The 19,006-nt window shown below is 40.1% G+C and overlaps 5 protein-coding genes across 6 annotated transcripts; 3 read left to right on the top strand and 2 right to left on the bottom strand.

Annotated features, from left to right (window-relative positions):
• The first annotated feature begins 630 nt into the window (after nucleotides 1-630).
• LOC140776298 (BAG family molecular chaperone regulator 4-like) lies at nucleotides 631-2,642 on the top strand. 2 transcript variants are annotated; one of them, XM_073119961.1, is made up of 5 exons: nucleotides 773-913; nucleotides 1,019-1,239; nucleotides 1,351-1,607; nucleotides 1,728-1,874; nucleotides 2,258-2,642. In XM_073119961.1, exons 2-5 carry the CDS (start codon nucleotides 1,170-1,172, stop codon nucleotides 2,453-2,455), a joined length of 672 nt encoding a protein of 223 aa, XP_072976062.1. In that variant the 5' UTR covers nucleotides 773-913; nucleotides 1,019-1,169; the 3' UTR covers nucleotides 2,456-2,642. The 2 variants fall into 2 exon arrangements, with proteins under 2 accessions (XP_072976061.1, XP_072976062.1); XM_073119960.1 differs by lacking the exon at nucleotides 1,019-1,239 and having other exon boundaries at nucleotides 631-913.
• Nucleotides 2,621-5,228, bottom strand: LOC140776297 (ammonium transporter 3 member 2-like). Its single transcript, XM_073119959.1, has 3 exons — nucleotides 4,494-5,228; nucleotides 3,374-3,659; nucleotides 2,621-3,108 (listed from the first exon to the last, which is right to left on the bottom strand). Exons 1-3 carry the CDS (start codon nucleotides 5,151-5,153, stop codon nucleotides 2,621-2,623), a joined length of 1,434 nt encoding a protein of 477 aa, XP_072976060.1. The 5' UTR covers nucleotides 5,154-5,228.
• A 6,204-nt stretch (nucleotides 5,229-11,432) lies between these two features.
• On the top strand, nucleotides 11,433-13,559 carry LOC140776124 (U-box domain-containing protein 1-like). The gene has a single exon (XM_073119707.1). The coding sequence runs from the start codon at nucleotides 11,463-11,465 to the stop codon at nucleotides 13,398-13,400; it is 1,938 nt and encodes a 645-aa protein (XP_072975808.1). The 5' UTR covers nucleotides 11,433-11,462; the 3' UTR covers nucleotides 13,401-13,559.
• A 245-nt stretch (nucleotides 13,560-13,804) lies between these two features.
• LOC140775755 (GDSL esterase/lipase At2g40250-like) lies at nucleotides 13,805-15,116 on the top strand. Its single transcript, XM_073119172.1, has 3 exons — nucleotides 13,805-14,422; nucleotides 14,518-14,845; nucleotides 14,923-15,116. Exons 1-3 carry the CDS (start codon nucleotides 13,805-13,807, stop codon nucleotides 15,114-15,116), a joined length of 1,140 nt encoding a protein of 379 aa, XP_072975273.1.
• Nucleotides 15,117-16,351: 1,235 nt separating this feature from the next.
• On the bottom strand, nucleotides 16,352-18,472 carry LOC140776105 (uncharacterized). Its single transcript, XM_073119681.1, has 6 exons — nucleotides 18,434-18,472; nucleotides 18,062-18,347; nucleotides 17,901-17,977; nucleotides 17,753-17,789; nucleotides 17,549-17,663; nucleotides 16,352-17,436 (listed from the first exon to the last, which is right to left on the bottom strand). The coding sequence occupies exons 1-6, from the start codon at nucleotides 18,455-18,457 to the stop codon at nucleotides 16,896-16,898; spliced, it is 1,080 nt and encodes a 359-aa protein (XP_072975782.1). The 5' UTR covers nucleotides 18,458-18,472; the 3' UTR covers nucleotides 16,352-16,895.
• Between the last annotated feature and the right edge of the window lie 534 nt (nucleotides 18,473-19,006).

The raw sequence follows: 19,006 nt of genomic DNA, 5'->3' as shown, positions 1-19,006 counted from the left end.
CAGAGCCCAAGGTTTGAAAATCCTACAATAAGTTACCAACTCTTGTACGACATGTATGCTCTTTTATGAATCATGATAAGTATTTCTCTCCATCACCTTCAACCATTTGGGCCCAGTAATGAACAATCTAGTCTGACATAAAGCAGAAGAAGAAAAATTGCTTTTGTTGTACACCTCAAGTTTACCAACATATAGACAACTAGAAATAAGGAAAAAAAAAACCTCTTTAACATGTCTAACATGACAAATTAGCATTCAATTTTTCCAGCTACTCCTCACATTATTATATACATCCCTAAGTACTTACCTACATGCATAAATATATAATTCTGGGGGTCAATTCATATCCAAAGGTTATCACTTGGCACTGGAGTATTTGACTTTTTCTTTCTTAATACATATATATATATATATAAATTATGCCCGAATGCTAACACAACATCTCAAAACAAATTCTCTTTTAATGGTTTTATGTGAACAGAGGCATTAGTCTCAATTTTTGGTAACATAATAAAGACATAATGATAGTATAATTCTGTAAACAAAATTAAGGTTTTACTAAAAAAGAAAAAGAAAATTAAGGTGATTTTTGCAAAGTAGATCTGTAGGTGTGTAAAATATGGTAAGATGAGGAGTTTTTATGTAAAAAAGTCGCATCCTTCGTTCCGCCGCTTTCTCGAGCCTCGTTCTATTCTCCTCCTCCTTCTCCTTCCGCCAAAGGAAGCCTTTCGCCAATTCGCTTGACGCCTTATCTTTTCTCTAGTGTTGCGGGTGACGATGAACACGTCGATCTCAAACCCAGTGGTCTCGGGGAATGGAAACAGCGAAGAATCTATGGGAACCATGATTAGGATCAAGGTTTATCATGACACCAACCAATATGAGGTCGCAGTGCCCGCACAATCCACCTTTGGTAATCCCTAATTCCTCTTTATTCCTTCTATTCCGTGTCCAATTTTAGGTTGATGTTGCCTGATTTATTGGTCTACTTGAATTCGATGTTTGTTGGTGGTTTCAGGGTAATGAATGCCATTGTTTGATGAAATGTCTGTCTGGTGGGTTTGTTTACATTTCTTCCTTTTCCTTAGAAAATATGAGGAGCTAATACTTGTTTGCTTCATAGTATCGTTCTCTGGGTTGTGAACATCGCCTGACAGTTGTTTGATGAAATGTCTGATTGGTTGGTTATGTTTGTTTTCCTTATATTCTTTCTAAAAACATCTGCGAGTGGTCGTCTAGGTGAGAACCAAGTAGTTTTATGCAATTATGCATATGTTGCTCGAGGGAAAGCTGATTCTGACTATTTAAGTTATTCTTTTGTTTTCTTTTGCTTTGCTGTTTGGCATGAAGGTGAATTGAAGGGGGTTCTCGCCCAGGAGATTGGGTTGGAACCTCAGAAACAGAGGGTGTTGTTTAGAGGAAAAGAGAAGGACAATGATGAATGCTTGCACATCGCGGGTGTGAAGGACATGGCAAAGGTGGTCGTACTAGAGGATCCTGCAAGCAGAGATCAGAAAATTGAGCAGATAAAGAAGGATCAGGGGATGGCAAGGTCATGTGAAGCTATTGCCCTCGTTAGGGCTGAGGTTGATAAGCTTTCAGAGAAGGTGTATTGGCTCTCTTTTGTCCAAGATAACCAAGGATTGCTACTTGTTTGGTGACATGTGTAGCATTTCCTTTATTTCTTCTCATTTGAAAGATGTTATATTTGTATTTACTATTTATAGGTTTCTGCTCTGGAATCTGCGGTGCTTGGAGGCAAAAAGGTTGAGGAGAAAGAATTTGTTGTCTTAACCGAATTACTCATGGTGCAGTTGCTGAAATTGGATGGCATTGAGGTGGAGGGAGAGGCCAAAGTGCATAGGAGGACAGAGGTACCCATGCCTAGTTATCTTGTATTCAAAGATTCCTAATATTTCTGCTGCTTCTCAACAATTTCATTGGCATGATCTTGCTAGTTAACTTACTCTAGCAGTGTGCCTGTATGAAATCACTTATCAACATAGTTGTGCCCTGTATGGAAATCACTTGTCACTTGAGCTACTCTCTCATGTTCTTCATGAACAAAGTCCTGTATCACTTATTAGAGTGTTCTAATATTTATCGAAGTTAAACTCTTTTGCTTGCAAAGAAGGAATAAAAATGGTCAACAGTGACAAAGTAAAGCCAGACAATAGAGAAGCTCATATATTGATTATCTAACTGTTTATAAAATCACCATCAGAAATGCATTGCCATCTCAAAATTTCTTTCTCAGGTGCACCGTATACAGAGCACTATGGAGAAACTTGACATGCTGAAGGCCAGAAATGCCAATCCGTTCAGCAACAGCAGCAAAGCTATCTCAATAACAACAGAATGGGAGGCATTTGAGTCTCCGTTGGGGAGCCAGAGTGCACCTCAACCAACCTCACCATCCACAAAAATAACTGATGACTGGGAACTCTTCGACTAATCATATATTATAAGAACCTCTTCCTCCTTGTTTGTTCCATATTACCAATGCCTTGTCTTGAGAGGTTTAAGCTCTTCATTTCAAAGCATAATTTCTTGTATAGATTTTGTACTAAGCTACATCACTACAGGTGTAAGATTTTTGTAAGTTAATACTGAACCCCTTTTAAGGGGCCTGGCTCTCAATATCCTCTTGCGTCGTGCCATTTGTTACAGTTTTGGAATGCTCTATCATACTGTATGCCTCTTCTCCATGAACAGCTTCATCTCCCACCAGCAGCTGCTTGTCAGACATCCTCAATGGTACAAAAACTCTGATAGCAAGCAAGATGATGGATGTAATCATGACATTCCAGCCTATCACGAAGAAAGCCCCCACAAATTGCTTCAAGAACTGAACACCGCCAGAGCCACCGTAGAATGCCCCTCTCGAATTGGTGACAGGAAGGAACATTTTGCAGAGGTTGGGGTGGGCAAAGAGGCCCGTCAAAGTTCCACCTAAGATGCCAGAGATTGCATGGGTGTGCAGTATACCAAGGGTGTCATCCACCTTCTGCAGCAAAGTTGATTTGTTGTTCAGAAACATTAGGGTGTACCAGGGCACAATCCCAGACACTGCTCCCATCACCATTGCGGCCCATCCCTGAACTAGTCCTGGAGGAATTTATATGTACATTAATGTTTCTGTTAACATACATGCTTATTAGGGGATAAGAGCTTCCCTTGTGCTGTTTTCTGAATTTTCTAAGCAGGGTGGAGTGACAAAATTTTTCCTTTTGGTGCTAATCTTGTTTAGTGTCAAAGGTCTTTTTATGTTTCTAATGGAACAGGATCAGTTTTGACCATTTCTTTTGAAATAAAATAACATGCACTGTTGTTAATATTGATCTGTGGATGTGTATTATGTTTCAGGACTCACCTGCTGCTGGAGTAATGCAGACAAGGCCAGCGATCATGCCCTGAACTGCTCCTACTAGAGATGGTTTGCCAAAAACGGCAGTATCCATGCAAGTCCATACAAGAAGGCTGGTGGCTGCACAAATGTGTGTATTGAGGACGGCAACAGATGAGTCCACATTTGCAGAGAATGGATCTCCACCATTGAAGCCAGTCCAGCCAAGCCAGATTATTCCTGCGCCGGCCAGCATGAGTGGGAGATTGTTCGGATGAAAGTCTTCTCGGTCCTCCTTCAGCCTCGGCCCAACCTGTTGGAAAATTCAAGGTGTTGTCTTTAGAGATTGAGGCATCTTATGCAGCGTTTGCTGTGTTTCACACCAGTCTCATAAACTCAAATTGTTGTTACTGTTTCCAGTTTTACGTTTCGTTCTGATGACCATGAATATCTTATTTCGTGGATCTTTCTGGGATATATTGCTTATTGGTTCATATCTACATAAGGAACCTTGTGGTTTCTCAGGTTTGCTTAGGGACTTTTTTGGATGTCTGATTCTGATTGACAGGATGAATCAAATGGATCAATTAAACAGAACATAGTCTACCAATCAATAGAGTTAAACATACTTTTATGTACTAATACCAACCATATTTTTCATAATTATGATTTTAACCCTAATCATATAATAATAAAATTGGTGTTTTTTTTTATTTAATATGCATACCCTTACCCAAAAAAAAAAAATCCTTTCTTTACTTATATGCTCTTCTCAAGTTGTCGTTCACATCAAACTTTATATACTTTTCAATAAATATAAAGCTGTCTTAATAATTTAATAGAAAAAAGAATAAAACTACTATTAACTAAGAGACATGCATGAAATCAGAATAAAAACATTTTGTCTATTTTATATCTAAATATTTTGAATTTTAACTATTAGTTAATTCTGAAGGTAAAAAATAATGATTTTAAAGGATGTGTATATATATAAACTTATCTTTAAGGTATGTATATGTAAATATTAATTTTGCAAGTATTCAAGGGTATACATATAAAAAATGAAAAAGAAAAGCTAAAATAAAATTGAAATCGACAACATTTCGGGTTTCGGATTTAATAAACAGGGGAAGAATAGCGTACATACCCAATAAGCGGCCGTGAATCCAGATATGCCAGCGGCGAGATGAACAACATATCCACCCGAATAATCCATTATTCCCCATTGGAATAAGAAACCCCCACCCCAAATACTATACGCCCCAATGCTATATGAGAAAGTTAACCACATCGGGACGAACGCCATCCAAGCCTTAACACTCATCCTTCCCAAAACGGCTCCCGCCACCAGCGCCGCCGTGACCCCGGCGAACGCCCACTGGAACAAAACCATGCTCGCCGTCGGATAGAACGGCTCCACCGCCGCCGTCTCGATCTCGCCGTCCGATCTGTAATGGACGGTGGATGGCAAGAGGGCCTGGGAGGTTATATAATCTTGGGCCAGGGCCAAACCAGGCCGACCCATGAAGGGCAGGAAGTGGGACCCGAATGCCATCTTGTGGGCCCACAAGGCCCAACATGGCATGGCGGCGGCGAGGGCGTAAAGGGCCATGAAGGATGAGTTCAAGGCCCATTTCTTCTTGGCGAGGCCACCGTAGAAGAGGGCGAGGCCGGGGAAGCCTTGGAGGCCCACGAGAGTGGCCGAGATCATCTGCCACGTGTTGTCTCCCTTGTTGAGCCAGCTCGGGATCACCGTTGATGTGTTGCTGTTCTGGTAGGCCACTGGGACTACGGAGGCGGAGGCCATGGCTCGAAGCTTCCCTTCCCCTCCCCTCCTAATTGGTTTCCGACTTCTTAGCTCGTTTAAGAGTTTTCAAATAGAAAGGTGGAAAAAGAGTCCTTTCTTGTGGTTTCCTTTCATTTCGGGGGTCTTTTTGCAGATTACCACCTACAAAAAGTTACTCTCTTTTATATATACTTACAAATCGATCTCTCTCTCCGAAGCAGAGTAGAGGTACGTTTTCGTAAATATGGCTGAAATGGATGTGGGGGTTTCTTAGAAATAAATTCTAAGAAAAAGACCCTTCTTTCTCATTTTTTTGGCCTTCGGCTCTCTTTCCTACGACGGTTCTTGAAGTTTGTGTACGAGTCGAAGTCAATGTGGAAATGGGAGGAGAAAAGGACGAAAGAGGCGTTAACTGTTGATCTCGACCGTCAGATGGTGGTCTGGAAGGAATCTTTGGGAACTAGATGACAAAGGAATCTGTTTAAAGTTGAAAACAGTTGTCTTTTTTTTTTCTTTTTCTTTTTTCTTTTCTACCTTCTAAGGATTAGAGTTTTTAGAATTTAGATGATAAAGTAATCTCGTGGTAAGTACCTTCTAATTTCTATTTTATACTAATTAAAGTATAAGTATTAGTTTTTCTATCATATCTTTATCATTTAAAATTCAATTAATATTATTTTAAATTTATTAAAAACTAATATAATATTCTATAAATTTAGCTTTTAATCCACCAAGCCGTTAAGCGCTTAAGTTAATTAAGATGGTAATTATTATTTAAAGGGGTAAACTTTTTTTAGTACATCACATCTCTATAATAGAAATGGTCAAATGAAAAAAGGTGACAGTTTAGAGGTAAAATGAAAATTATTCTATATTTAAATCTATAAATCTACTAGGAAGAATCCTAAGTTTTTCTACTAATAATTTTACATTTGTAGGTTAGGTACTCAAGTTGACTCTCCTAGTCTCCGGATAAAAAGATGAATAAAATTTCGCTTTGAAATATCACTTACAATCTTACACACTAAGTAAGATTCCAATCCCGGTTCAGACATTGACATCAGAGTTTGGATGCTTGTCTTTGTAGTTTCTATATTACGCATCTATTGCTTGTACTTGATGAGGCAAAATATGAAGTTAGTTTAGAGCATGAGTAACGTAGCTCATGGCAGCATACAACATGTGGTTGGTTTGTACCAGATTCATAGTCTTTCTCATGAAATAATTGATAACCTTATCGTCAGTGGTCCCAGTACACTTAATTGGCTAATGGTTATGCATCCAAACACAAATGGACTTCGATCTACCGCATCAGGGTATTGATTGTTGTATCATATTAACTCACCGACTACTCTAAAAATAGTTAAGCTGGCATCTATTACAACGTGAAGAATTGACTTCGTAATGACTAACTAATCAGTTGGTATGGTATATTTTTTCCTCGGTCCCCCTGGACATACTGAAAGGTAGTGAGTCACAGCAACTCACTAAAGCTGACAGATCCAACCACACATGTGAAACATGGGAGTTGATCTGAGTGACTAAGTCAGGTTTTCCTGTATAAACTCTTCCCCATATTTACGTTAAATAATAAGTGAGGTTTAATGTAACAAAGATTGATTTTATCCACACGCTTCCTATATAGATCACATCTCTTCTCTTTCACATAATTACTGGCGGCTGAAAGAGAAGTTCTAAGTCCTCACTCAACTCATCCTTAGTTTAGGCTCTCCCTCTCTCGATCTCTCACCTATCCACTTATATAGAAGAACTAAAGGGAAGTGGTCGAGTTTCACACATGGCTCCAGTGACTCAGGTGAAGTACTTAACTGAAGACAGCAGCTATATGGTGCATGGAGAGATTATGCTGCTGATTCTAGTAATTCTCTTTGCCCTCTTCCTCTCTTTTCTATTCCTTTGCCTCTACTTGAGGCGAATTCGAAGGCTTCAACGAGAGGAGGTGGATCAAATTAGCACGCAAATGGTAGAACAAAGTGTGGTCGGATTCAAAGGGAAAGCTTCGGCTGGCTCAGTGATGCATGAGGTTAAGTGAGCAGGGCTCAGTTAGCTTGAGTTCTTGAGCTTAGAGCCACATATGGAAGAAGGGGAGTTAGTAGAGTTCTTGAGCTTAGAGCTATATGTATGTATATATGGGCACATAATTCGATTGTCGTAATTAAGGTTTACTACAATGCAATAAGTCTCCCATCTTATCTCTATTGTTAGGTGTTTAGCTAAATTGATCATTTAATTTGAATTCCAATTTAAGTTCAGAATCAAAGAAAAAAGAAAATAGTCAAATAATTACTAAGTACTCGGATTACTAATTGGCTATTCTTCTACTACCAAGACCTTCTCTCGGGTGGCTGCAATATATACTAATACATATGAGAAGAGAAGTTCCAGAGATCACTACTAGACAACGACGTAAAATATATAAGATGATATTAGATAGATGAACATTTTTACAATGGAATGTTTTGCGTATTACCACATATATTTGGCCCTAATTATTGCAGAAAGGCTATTAATTTGATGTATTTGCAAACTATCGTAGCAGGCCAAGTATCCTATTGCTGGAAATACCTGCAGGCCTCTATGGCCAACAAAATTGCTGCTCTTCTGGGCCAGTTAATCCAAACAGGCCTAAAAGGCAATGGCCTTAGGATGCACCAAAATAGAGAAGTAATATATACATTGTATATATAAAGTCCTTGTATAACCAAAATAAAAATTGCTAATTTGGACGAGCTCTTTGATCGAAGTAGTATGAATATGTAATTTGAATGTTAGAATTATGATTAATGGGTGAAACTAATTAACATTTGTATTCCATGCTTAACGGGAATAACACTTGAAATATTGCCAATGCTACACAAACAATATACCGTTGACTCTAGTGATCCATTCATACAATATACCATTAAATAGTTGAGCAGATGACACTGTGGGAAAGGGATTGGGTGAGAGAGAAACAGTGATGTTTAACAAGGGTACAATGAAAACTTAAGGAAAGAGAATAATTGCTTAGTGCTTTTTTAGCAAGCTTTGAAATTAATTTTCACTAGCTCTGCTTCATGAACTATGTCGTATCTAGTGACAAATACGGGCAAGTTGAATAGCCGTTACTAAATGGTCACAACTGTATAGAGACATTTAATGGAAGATTCTTTCCCTCTAGAACTTGTCGATGTTTCACCTTACAAGATAATTGCAATAAAACCTACTAAATAAATATAACAGCTGTCTCGTTAGTGTAGGAGAATATAACGTAGAGTTGCAAATTAATGTATGAGAATATAATGTACATGAGAACCCATATTAATTAATTTACAGGTACGTATATGCAGGTTCTAACCGCAAAAATGAAGTGATTGTGTGACCTATTCTTATATATATATATATATATATATATATATATATAGCGTGATGATTTCGAAGTCAATGGTCTATATTTTGGTGCCTGGAATAAAAGCTTGTGTCAGATATTGTCCAAACTTGCAGTAATTCTAACTCCTAGGAAGATACTAGTAGCGCAATAATTAAGTTCGTATGTGTTTTTATCTCCTCAGCCTATATAGTCCCTCACATGGGAGTTACTTTTGAGAGAGAAGAGAGCCTTATAATTTGAAGTCATGTGAGTAGTCTTCTCTTCTTCTTCTTCTTCTTCTTCTTCTTCTTCTTATACTTTCTATTTGTTTATTTAGATGTCTTTTTTCTCTCATGAGATGTAATATTTGCATAGTATGCCACATTGATACACTATTCTTTTTTGTCAAAAACTAATGCAAATATGATTTTAGGAACTTTACGTTGGAGATGACGGAGATGAAAGAGAAGACGGAAGCAAGCTCGAGTGTGGTGCCAAGCAATGGAAAGGGAAAAGAGAAAATAATAGAGCAAGTCACAACGAGCCTCATGGGCCAATCGGCTGAAAGAAATAGGTCAACATTACAGCCAATGAGCTCACTAGGCAATACAAGACCTGAGGCTAACATAAGCCCCAACAATGTCGCTCGTCGATCATCTGAGGAGCATCCTCTCGATCCTAGAAGGCTTAGAAGGTGACTTGACCTAAATTGTAGACTTTCACATTGGTATAACTTCTTTTGTTGTGATTTTAATCTTTATCCATCGAATTTTATAAACACTTTTTATGAGAAGATGAAGAATTTAGATTGATATATTTGTTAATTCGTTAATTTTCAATATGGTAATGGCAGACTCGAGAGAAATAGATTATCCAGTCAACGTTGCCAGACCAAGAAGGAGCTAAAGCAGTTAGAACTCGAGGAAAAATGCAACAATTTGTCGGTAAACACATCAAGTTAGCATGTCATGCACATAAATTAACTTGCATGTTTATGTAGTAAAGTTTAGCGACTTGAGTAATTTTTGCAACAATAATGAGAATAGTTTGCTCTACATACAATGAGATGCGTACGACAAAATAATAATTATCGTATTTGAGCAGTATATCTATCACTAGATAATCGATCTGTCAGATATATATAATTAGATTTCACAGGGCACTAAATATAATGGTTGAAATTAGGGATTGTGATTTACCACCAGAAATGGAAATCATTCTTTTGATGATTCAAAAGGGTTTCTTAAATAAATTAAAACTAATAAGTTTTCTTTTGGCAGACAATAAATAGAACAATAAGTACAAACTAAGCATCTAATTGTTTTCTTCTCTATTTATTTTTTTTTTTCGAAAAGCACGCATAACATTTCAAACTCTTATCTTTTTAAGAAAAAAAATTATTGAGCGAGGAATGTTGGTTAACCATTATATATGGTCTCTTGCAGCAATAATCAGTAACACAACAAAAAAAATTTATAGGATGTTTTATATATCTACCGGTTCGAGAGTTTTAAATATGATCCATGTTACCATATTCATCAAAACATTTTATGATATAGATTATTCCTGAACTTTTCATGGATTTCTATGATATCAGTGTGTTACTTTATAATATTTGGAGTGACAATGATATAGATTTCTAAGTTTTCTAATTAAGTTTCTAGGGCAAATGTTATTTTTGGAAGAACTATGAGATAGATGTTCATTTGAAACTTTTCAATGGCAAAATATGTATAAAACCGGAAAGATGTAGTCACCCATACCTTCTAAAAGAGTCCGTATATTCATAAATGGATGCATAACTAGTCAAACTCATAAATATGTGCGACAAATGTGATAATGGTGTTCATTAACTACAATCTTATGCTCACAGTGCCTATCCAGGTTCTATACGTAGACTACAATTAATATTCACACCACCATATACGTATCACTTAAAAGAGTTAAAGTTTTGCACATATGAACTAAACTTCTCTTATATTTATCTTTATATATTTGCAGTTAGAGTTGCAAAGGCTTCCCACTGTGATGGAGCATTATTCTGACAAACGGATTCAGCTGAAGAAAGAGAATGATGAACTAAAGGAGAACATAGCCAATAGGAGGCGAGAGTTATCTTACAAACAAGGTAAGCAAAGTAATGAAAACAAAAGATAACTTTAGAATTAATCACTTGTCTTTTTATATACTGGTGAATTTATTTTTTATTTTTTGGTGGAATTTTTTGTAGCTAAAACAGCAAATGTTAACAATGAGTTGCACTATTTGAGGATGCTCCATATATCTCAGTTGAACCTTCAGCAGCCGTGGTATCAGCAAAAGCGAAATATCATCCATCAAACCCAAGGAAACTTTGCTGATCACTTCTCCTTCAACAACTTCTGAGGCTTCGAATTATTCTGGAGATTTCGATCTCGTAATGTGATGATCTATGCTAGACCGCCATGGCTAGCTTATGAATCCCAACAATAATTTTTTCTTTCTATCCCTTGATGGAGGAAACTATGGGGAGCAGTATATACTGCCTATGTTGGATGATGATGTGTTGGTTAATTTGCATTATTAATTAGCGTGAACTTTATCGTACTAGCACTTCTTGCTGTTACGTACTTATAGAATTTATTTCTCGGAAATTAGAGTCGTATATTTCGTCTAGGATCGATTTGCTTTGGCTTCGAAGTCTACGTCCCGAAACGGAGGCGGTTGGCCGTTGGCTATCCAGACCTCGAAGAAAATAAATAAAAATAGGCGCTAATTATAACCAACTCCTCTAAGCCTTCCCTTCTATCCACGTGGCACCCTCCCGCATTCTTTGACTATTCCTTATTTCGCCGTCTACTACACAAACAAATAATAACGGCCAAATTCCTTCCCTCTTTAATCCGAATGTATCTTATCCTCCCCGTGGGTCCTTATTCCAAATCCTTTTGTTGAATTGACCAAATTTTATCCCTCTTCCAATGATCTCCGGATTCCCCCCCTCTGCTTGTCTTCTTGAGTCATTGCTCCGCGCGTCGGCCGAGGTGGCGTCGGCCGCCGTAGATGCGCGGTTCCTCCAATCGCGCAACATCTCGTCAGCCGCCCGGATGATGAGTCTCTTATCCGTGCTTTTCGAGGATATTCGGGAATCCAAGTCTCCTCTGCCCACCTCCTCTATCCTCTGCCTCACAGAGTTATTCTCCGTTGTCCGCCGGACTAAGTCCATCGTCGAGGAGATCTCCTCCGGCAGCGCGCTCTGGACTCTGTTATATGCCGAATTATTCTCCCAAAAATTGTACGCATGTAGCAAGGAGCTCGGCCGAGCCCTCGACATCCTACCAGTGAGTCTATTACAACTTTCCGGCGACTCGCTCGAGCAAGTCGAGCTAGTCCACCGGCAGGCGAAGCGCGCCAGTTTATTCGTTGACCCCCAAGAGGTAGGGCTACGGGAGGAGATAATTAAAGTCATGGGTGGTAGCTCTGATTGCAAGAAGGTGGAGGAGATCATGTGTAGGCTAAATTTGCAGAGCATGGCTGATTACCAAGAAGAGGTAAGGCGGCTCGAGGCCGAGATCCCGAAACAAGCCGGCACCGGCGGCATCATCGCCGTTTCAAATATTGATAGGCTCATTGCCGTAGTTACCTTCTCGATGTCGGTGATATTCCGGTGCAGTAGCGGACCAAATAAGATGATCACCGCGCCGGAGCGGGCGAAGGCAGCATCTATTGTGTTTAATATTCCCGACGAGTTCCGGTGCCCGATAAGCCTCGATTTGATGCGAGACCCAGTGATCGTCGCGTCCGGGCAGACCTACGAGCGGGGCTCGATCAAACGGTGGATCGATTCCGGGCACCGCGCATGTCCGAAGAGCGGGAAGAAGCTCATTCATATGGCGTTGATACCGAATTATGCTCTAAAGAGCTTAATTGATCAATGGTGCAAAGAGAACAACGTTCCGCTACGCTTCAGGGATCAAGATGAGGATTCTATTATCGCCGCCGCTGCTGCGCATGCCGTTGATCATATTAAGGTGGTGAAGACTGCGGTGGAGGCCGTTAGGATGACAGCGGAGTTCTTGGCGGGAAAATTGGTGACCGGCTCGCCGGATGCCCAGCGGCAAGCGACATACGAGGTGCGGCTGCTCGCGAAGACTGGGATGGATCACCGGCAAATTATTGCCGAGGCCGGCGCCATTCCGTTCCTGGTCGCCCTGTTAAGCTCCAGCGACGCTCGGACCCAAGAAAATGCAGTGACCGCGTTGCTCAATCTTTCCATCTACGAAAACAACAAGAAGTTAATCATGTCGGCCGGCGCGATCGACGCCATCGTCAAGGTGCTCAGAGACGGAATCGAGATGGAGGCGAGGGAGAACGCCGCGGCGACCCTTTTCAGCCTCTCCGCGATTCATGAATGCAAGGTTGCCATTGGTTCACGGCCCGAGGCGATCGAGGGGCTAGTAGGGTTGCTTCGGGACGGCACAGCAACCGGCAAGAGGGACGCCTGCACCGCACTCTATAACCTTGCGACATATGCCGGCAGTAAGGCGTCGATAGTGTCGGCGGGGGCCGTGCCATTGCTGGTGGGGTTGTTGATGGACGACAAGGCCGGCGTGACGGACGATGCGCTCTCCGTGCTTGCGATGGTATGTGGGTGCGCGGAGGGGGTGAAGGCGATAGGGGAGAACAAGATGGTGGTGGTGCGCATACTAGTGGAGTTGATAAGATTTGGGTCAGAAAAAGGGAAGGAAAATTCTATATGTGTGCTCTTAAAATTATGCAGGGATATTGGGGGAGAGGAAATGGGCAAGTGTTTGTTGATGAATCCACGTAGTGTTCCTTCTCTTCAGGGCTTGGTGGCAACTGGGAGTGCAAAGGCGAGGAGGAAGGCTGATGCTGTTGTAAGATTGATTACTCGGTAGATGGCGTACGTTCTCAGTCAAAGAATGCGATTCAATAATAGTCTAATTTGTTTGTTTCGATCTCGTGTACTTAGTCAACTCTCTCTTGGGGATTGACTTTGTTATAATAATATAGTTGATATTGGTATTTTGTTTTCTTTTCTATGAAATAAATATTCTAACAGTATTGGGCCAGATCCAGTACAAACCCAAATAGGCCCAGCACGATTCTTGATGACAAGCTTACTCGGCTAACCCGATTTGTTCTTATTTTTCCCCGTTCCACCAGGAATTCTTTCCCGTTAAGGTCTGTCCACTAACCGAATCCGAATTATAATCGATGCCTAATCTCAAATTAACTCGGATACATCCTACTCCCCTCTATATGTAGATATGTAAACGTTGTACACCAAAAGTTATTAGCTATGCAGAAGATGAAGCTAAGCACCTTCTTCTTCCTCGTCCTCTTGATCTCCACCATCGTCTCTCTTTCAGAAGGCTCCGCGCAGCATAACATCTCTGCCGTCTTCGCCTTCGGGGACTCCACGTTAGACGCCGGCAACAACAACCACCTTTCGACCTTCGTCAAGGCGAGCCACCCGCCTTACGGCGTAGACTTCCCCAACCACGTCCCGACTGGGCGGTTCTCCGACGGCAAACTCATCACCGACTTCCTCGTCTCCTCATTAGGACTCAAGGATTTCCTTCCCCCATATAATGCTCGTAACTCGACCAGCGTCGATCTCGCCACCGGAGTTAGCTTCGCGTCGGCCGGGTCCGGGTTCGACGACTTAACCGCCGAGTTATCGAACGTAGAGACCATTGGAGTGCAGGTGGAGAACTTTAAGGCGTACGTCGAGGAGATGAAAGAGTTGTTAGGGGAGGAGAAGGTGAAGAAGATTGTGCAAGATGCAATGTTTGTCATTGGAGCTGGGTCTAATGACCTAATGGTGAACTATTATCTGATTCAATTAAGGAGTAAGACGTATACACTTCATGAGTACCATAGCTTTCTCCTGGGAAAACTTCAATCTCTTATTAAGGTAGTGTTCGTTTAATTTCTCGTCAATTTAACTTCAGAAGTAAATTAATTTCTTGAAGTACGTGTAACTTTCGATTTGGTGATGATCATATGCAGCAACTATACAACATGGGTGCACGAAAATTCGCAGTCTCAGGGCTTCCACCAATTGGATGCATTCCCCTCCAAATGACCCTGCAGTTCATGCAACCGGGTTCGGATCCGAACCCGACTCGTTTATTCCATCGTACGTGCATCGAACATCAAAACGAGGCTGCCGTAATTTACAACGCCGAACTCAAGGTCGCCATTGAGAGGCTACAAGCTTCTCTTGGGTCGGGTTGGTTCCGTTGGCCACCTCGAGATTCGTCGATGAAGGCCAAGATCGCATACGTGGACATATATGAGCCGTTGATGGATATGATCAACAACCCTACAAAATATGGTAATTAAGGACTACTACGAGTATATCTTGTGTATTCTATGGATATTCAAGTTTGATGCGTATTTCATATGTTTCAGGTTTTGTTGAGACGACACGTGGCTGCTGCGGGAGTGGGTTGTTCGAGATGGGGCCACTGTGCAACTCTCGGAGTCTGACGTGTCCATCTCCCTCGAAATTTATGTTCTGGGATTCGGTTCATCCATCGCAAGCAACATACAAAGCTCTCGCGGATCACTTCATGCGAACTGTGCTTGCACAGTTCATAAACTAGTTATGCATATATTACGACTATAATAGATTTGTTTCGATTAATGTATAATATTTTTATATAGGATTTTAGGGATTAAGATCTTTCTTTATAGCTTTTAGCTTAGTTCATCATGCACAGATTAAACAATTGTTGGTTCAATTTTGTCAACTATAACTTCATTTTGAAGGTGTGGATCTCCTTATGTTCTTTTGCTTCTTGGTTATAGACATCTAGCTTTTGTTTGCAAGATTTGATAATGTGGTTAAATTTATATTCAACTGGTTTACCAGAAAGTCAAAAGTTAAACACATATTTCAATGTGTGTCAAATTTTTATTTTTTATTTTCCAGACAGAGTTTGATCTGAATGAATGAACCATTCAATTAATTGGTAAAAAAAATTGTCGGTAAAATTGAGAAAGAATTATGAACCTTCAAATGTTAGTACTCCGTAACACTAATTTAATGTTGTCATCGTCGTCATCATCATCATCGGTAAATTATTATGCTATACAAGCTTGCTAGTAATTATCAGATAGGCAGACCTAAGTATAGAACTAAATTTGCTCATGATATATGATCATTTGTGAACCTTCTTATATAACAATGTGCTGTCAAACAAATTTTGAAACAAGTTTCTCGTTTCTCTAGATAGTAATTCACATCCATCATTCATATAAGCAGCTTCTATCATGTATCTTGTTACCTGATATTAAGGATCTAAAGCAGATAGTTGCTATATCGAATAAGATTCAATATGAACAGATGTGAAATGAGTTCTTTTATAACAGTAAGTGTGTTAACAATATTAAAAGTTTGTAGACATGAATGATATTGTATTCAATTAGCAACATGGCAGTCAAAAACATCTGTTTCATTTAGCAAAACTTAAGATATCAGAGCCATTAGTAAAGCATGAATCATAAAAGATTATGTACATTTACAATTTTGGTTGGCCAAAATACCTATAAGTATTTATCTTATTAAGGACTGATATACGAATAATAAGGTATACTTTCTGTACAATGATCATATCTATAAGAAAGACCACTCATTATAATCAGCAAAAGTTGGCCTCATACATATGCTAAGCTACGGAAATTTTTAACATAAATCAACTAAGGTGCAAATGGAGAAGAAGCTGGCACTTAATTAATGAGAAAAACCGTTCAGTTTACTATAGCTATACATTAGACTGTCCATTACCAGAACAGTATGGATAGAAACTAATTTACTACTTAAAGCTTGAACTATTAGAGAAACCTTGAAAGAGATTAAATTACACAACGATCGGTCTTTGTAATTAGGAAATTTGCCCCTATATTAGTCTAGCCTTAATTTATGACTTTCTGGAGTGAAACATAAGGGAAATTAAAATGCACAAGTGAAAAGGGATAGGATCCTGTTCCAATTGTTGAGATCGACCTGAGGCATAGGAATATAAGTACCAAAGAACAATAATTAAGTCAATGATACCTAACCTTTTTCAACATTCATAATACATAATTCAGTCACACAGGAAGAAAAGCCACAACCAAGTTGTTGGTTTCCAGTCAAACAGCATGTGCAACTAAACCCTTTTTTAACTTCCATCCTTCTATGTGGTTTCCTGAGTTAGATTATGAAAGGCATACAAGAAGGCACACACAATGCCACAATGCCACTATTATAGGGTAGTCTAAGACCTCTACAAACAAGTACAAACTAGGAAGTGAAGGGAGAAAAAAGAAAAGAAGAACAGGTGTTGGTCATTACCTTCCCTTCATTTGGACAAGTACTACAACATCTCACCACATTTCATTCATATGGTGAGATCTAGAGTACTTGTCACTCTTGCATGCTCTCTACTATCATTGGCAACTTCCTTCAACTTGGTGCTTCTTTCTAGCATTGAAGGAGAGAATAAGGAGAGGGATAAGCTACTATCGACCTTTTCGTCTTCCCATTTTCTCTTCTCCTTCCTCGATCCGACATCAAGTGATAGACTAAGATCGAGTCCCTGATCCTTGTTCTTCGTTAGCACCAACCTTTGCATTTCCAAACTCATCAGTGGACTTGTGTGCTTGATCTCTTTGACTAGCGAGCTACTGCAACAACTTGTTTGTTCCACTCCATGTTGCGAATGGGCACCTCCGAAATTTTTATCATGGAAGAATTGGAAGGAACTGCTGCATTTAGTACCAAGTTTGCAAGTAGCTTGATCATTTAAGGATGAGCAACCAGAATAGAGAATTGGATTGCTTCTTTCCATATCAGTTAACCTTCTAATTGTACTTTGGGTTCTTCCAACTAAGTGATTGCGCATCCAGTATCCATTACCATTGAATGATGGATCATCAAACCTGACACAAAAAAAAAGGAACAAAATCATCATTAAATGGTGAGCCAAATTGGCAAAAAAGAAAGAAAAAACAACAACAGCATGACTTGATGTCAAAAGCTTCACTTAACTACCTTGAGAAGGCATTAATAGACCTATGATGAAAATCATGTAGCATGGGGAGGTGGCTTAGGCTGTACATATGATGCTGATCTCCACCTTGCACCGCACTCTTTGAACTATGTATAACTATCAACGAAGGGAAAATAAAGATCCATTAAATGGATAGGAAAATTAATTGTAAACCATAATTGGAGCCAGTTTTGAAGCTAGCATACCTCGACCGGAATCGTCAATCTTCTTGCTCCTATACATCTAATATATATATATACCAAGCAAAATCCAAAAATTAAGGATTTTATTCAAACAAAACAAAATATATAATAGATTCAATATTAAAGGCTAATTAAGGTTCAATTGAGGTACTTGTAGATGACTCTTGACATGCGCTATGCTAAGCCCCTTAACATTCATCAACTGGAGCACCAACTTAGGCGTTGCTCCTGCATATATGATCAAAAATGAAGTCGGCCGGATATATTTATGGTAAGAAACTTAAAGAAGAAGAATTAATTAATTCGACTTACGTTCTTGGCCGCCCAGCCTCTCGACGGCGTGGATGAAGGCGAGGTGGAGATCCGGCGTCCACCGGAGCCTAGGGTTCTTGGACCGGACGTACTGCCGCACCGATCCCAAACCCGACTCGGACCGCTCCTTGCGGTCGTTCTCCTCCACTGTGCTATTGCTGGAGCTCCCGCCGTTCCTCCGGTTGTCGTCGCCGTCTTCCCAACTCTCATCTCTACTAATCTCAGACGGTTTCTTCTCAGAATCACTTGTGCTTTCCATCCCCTCCACCACCACCACCACCTCCTCCTATTGCAATTTGCAAGCCAACTCCTACAACCTCATTAAGTTGCCATAATTCTAACTAGACAGATGGAGTGAGGTTATCAGCCTACCGTTCTGCTCTCCTTCTCTGACATAAACTGGTAGGGGATAGAAACAAACAAAGTGAGAAGCTGCAAGAACCCTAACCCTATCTAACACTACCAGACAACAAGTCTCCTTCTCTCTCTCTCTCTCTCTCTCACACACTCTAACTTTGTCCAAAAGTCCAAGAGGATCCCATGCATGCATGCATGTCATCTCATGTCATGCCATGCCATGCATGGGATGTGGTGATCGAGAGGGAAACATGCAAGAAAGAGCGCGAGAAGGTGGGGAAAAAGGGCGAGATTAAGCGGTGGGGATGGGTCACGTTAATACTGACTCCTTTGATGCGAGCTGTCGGTGATGCCGACCCAAACCGGGATAAATATTTTTCCCAACCCAATCACGTACCTCGGGAATCACGGAACGATACCGAAGTTCGTCACGAAAATTGATGAGGACCCATCTCTTCTTTTGCAGATGAGCACCCCGTAATTTCTTTTATTCCTCAGCAGGAACGCCCATTTCCGTCAAACTTTTTGCCTATCACCCCCTACGTTTTAGTCTTATTACAAATCGACCGCTTAATTTTGTATATATAT

This window comes from Typha angustifolia, chromosome 14, assembly GCF_048772165.1.
Source record: "Typha angustifolia cultivar Huaian chromosome 14, ASM4877216v1, whole genome shotgun sequence".
Classification (NCBI taxonomy): Eukaryota; Viridiplantae; Streptophyta; class Magnoliopsida; order Poales; family Typhaceae; genus Typha; species Typha angustifolia.
The sequence above is the reverse complement of the archived record's forward strand: the minus strand, read 5'-3'. Positions and strand labels throughout refer to the sequence as shown.

What these genes read in the sequence shown, in the direction of transcription:
- LOC140776298 (XM_073119960.1), top strand. Translation starts at nt 778, where the DNA reads ATGAACACGTCGATCTCAAACCCAGTGGTCTCGGGGAATGGAAACAGC. An exon ending in GCCCGCACAATCCACCTTTG is followed by an intron (nt 914 to 1,350) that starts GTAATCCCTAAT and finishes TTTGGCATGAAG; the next exon opens with GTGAATTGAAGGGGGTTCTC. An exon ending in TTGATAAGCTTTCAGAGAAG is followed by an intron (nt 1,608 to 1,727) that starts GTGTATTGGCTC and finishes TACTATTTATAG; the next exon opens with GTTTCTGCTCTGGAATCTGC.
- LOC140776297 (XM_073119959.1), bottom strand. Translation starts at nt 5,153, where the DNA reads ATGGCCTCCGCCTCCGTAGTCCCAGTGGCCTACCAGAACAGCAACACA. An exon ending in GATTCACGGCCGCTTATTGG is followed by an intron (nt 3,660 to 4,493) that starts GTATGTACGCTA and finishes ATTTTCCAACAG; the next exon opens with GTTGGGCCGAGGCTGAAGGA. An exon ending in CTGCATTACTCCAGCAGCAG is followed by an intron (nt 3,109 to 3,373) that starts GTGAGTCCTGAA and finishes AAATTCCTCCAG; the next exon opens with GACTAGTTCAGGGATGGGCC.
- LOC140776105 (XM_073119681.1), bottom strand. Translation starts at nt 18,457, where the DNA reads ATGTCAGAGAAGGAGAGCAGAACG. An exon ending in GAGGCTGGGCGGCCAAGAAC is followed by an intron (nt 17,978 to 18,061) that starts GTAAGTCGAATT and finishes TCATATATGCAG; the next exon opens with GAGCAACGCCTAAGTTGGTG. An exon ending in GATTGACGATTCCGGTCGAG is followed by an intron (nt 17,664 to 17,752) that starts GTATGCTAGCTT and finishes CTTCGTTGATAG; the next exon opens with TTATACATAGTTCAAAGAGT.
- LOC140775755 (XM_073119172.1), top strand. Translation starts at nt 13,805, where the DNA reads ATGCAGAAGATGAAGCTAAGCACCTTCTTCTTCCTCGTCCTCTTGATC. An exon ending in AACTTCAATCTCTTATTAAG is followed by an intron (nt 14,423 to 14,517) that starts GTAGTGTTCGTT and finishes GATCATATGCAG; the next exon opens with CAACTATACAACATGGGTGC. An exon ending in CAACAACCCTACAAAATATG is followed by an intron (nt 14,846 to 14,922) that starts GTAATTAAGGAC and finishes CATATGTTTCAG; the next exon opens with GTTTTGTTGAGACGACACGT.
- LOC140776124 (XM_073119707.1), top strand. Translation starts at nt 11,463, where the DNA reads ATGATCTCCGGATTCCCCCCCTCTGCTTGTCTTCTTGAGTCATTGCTC.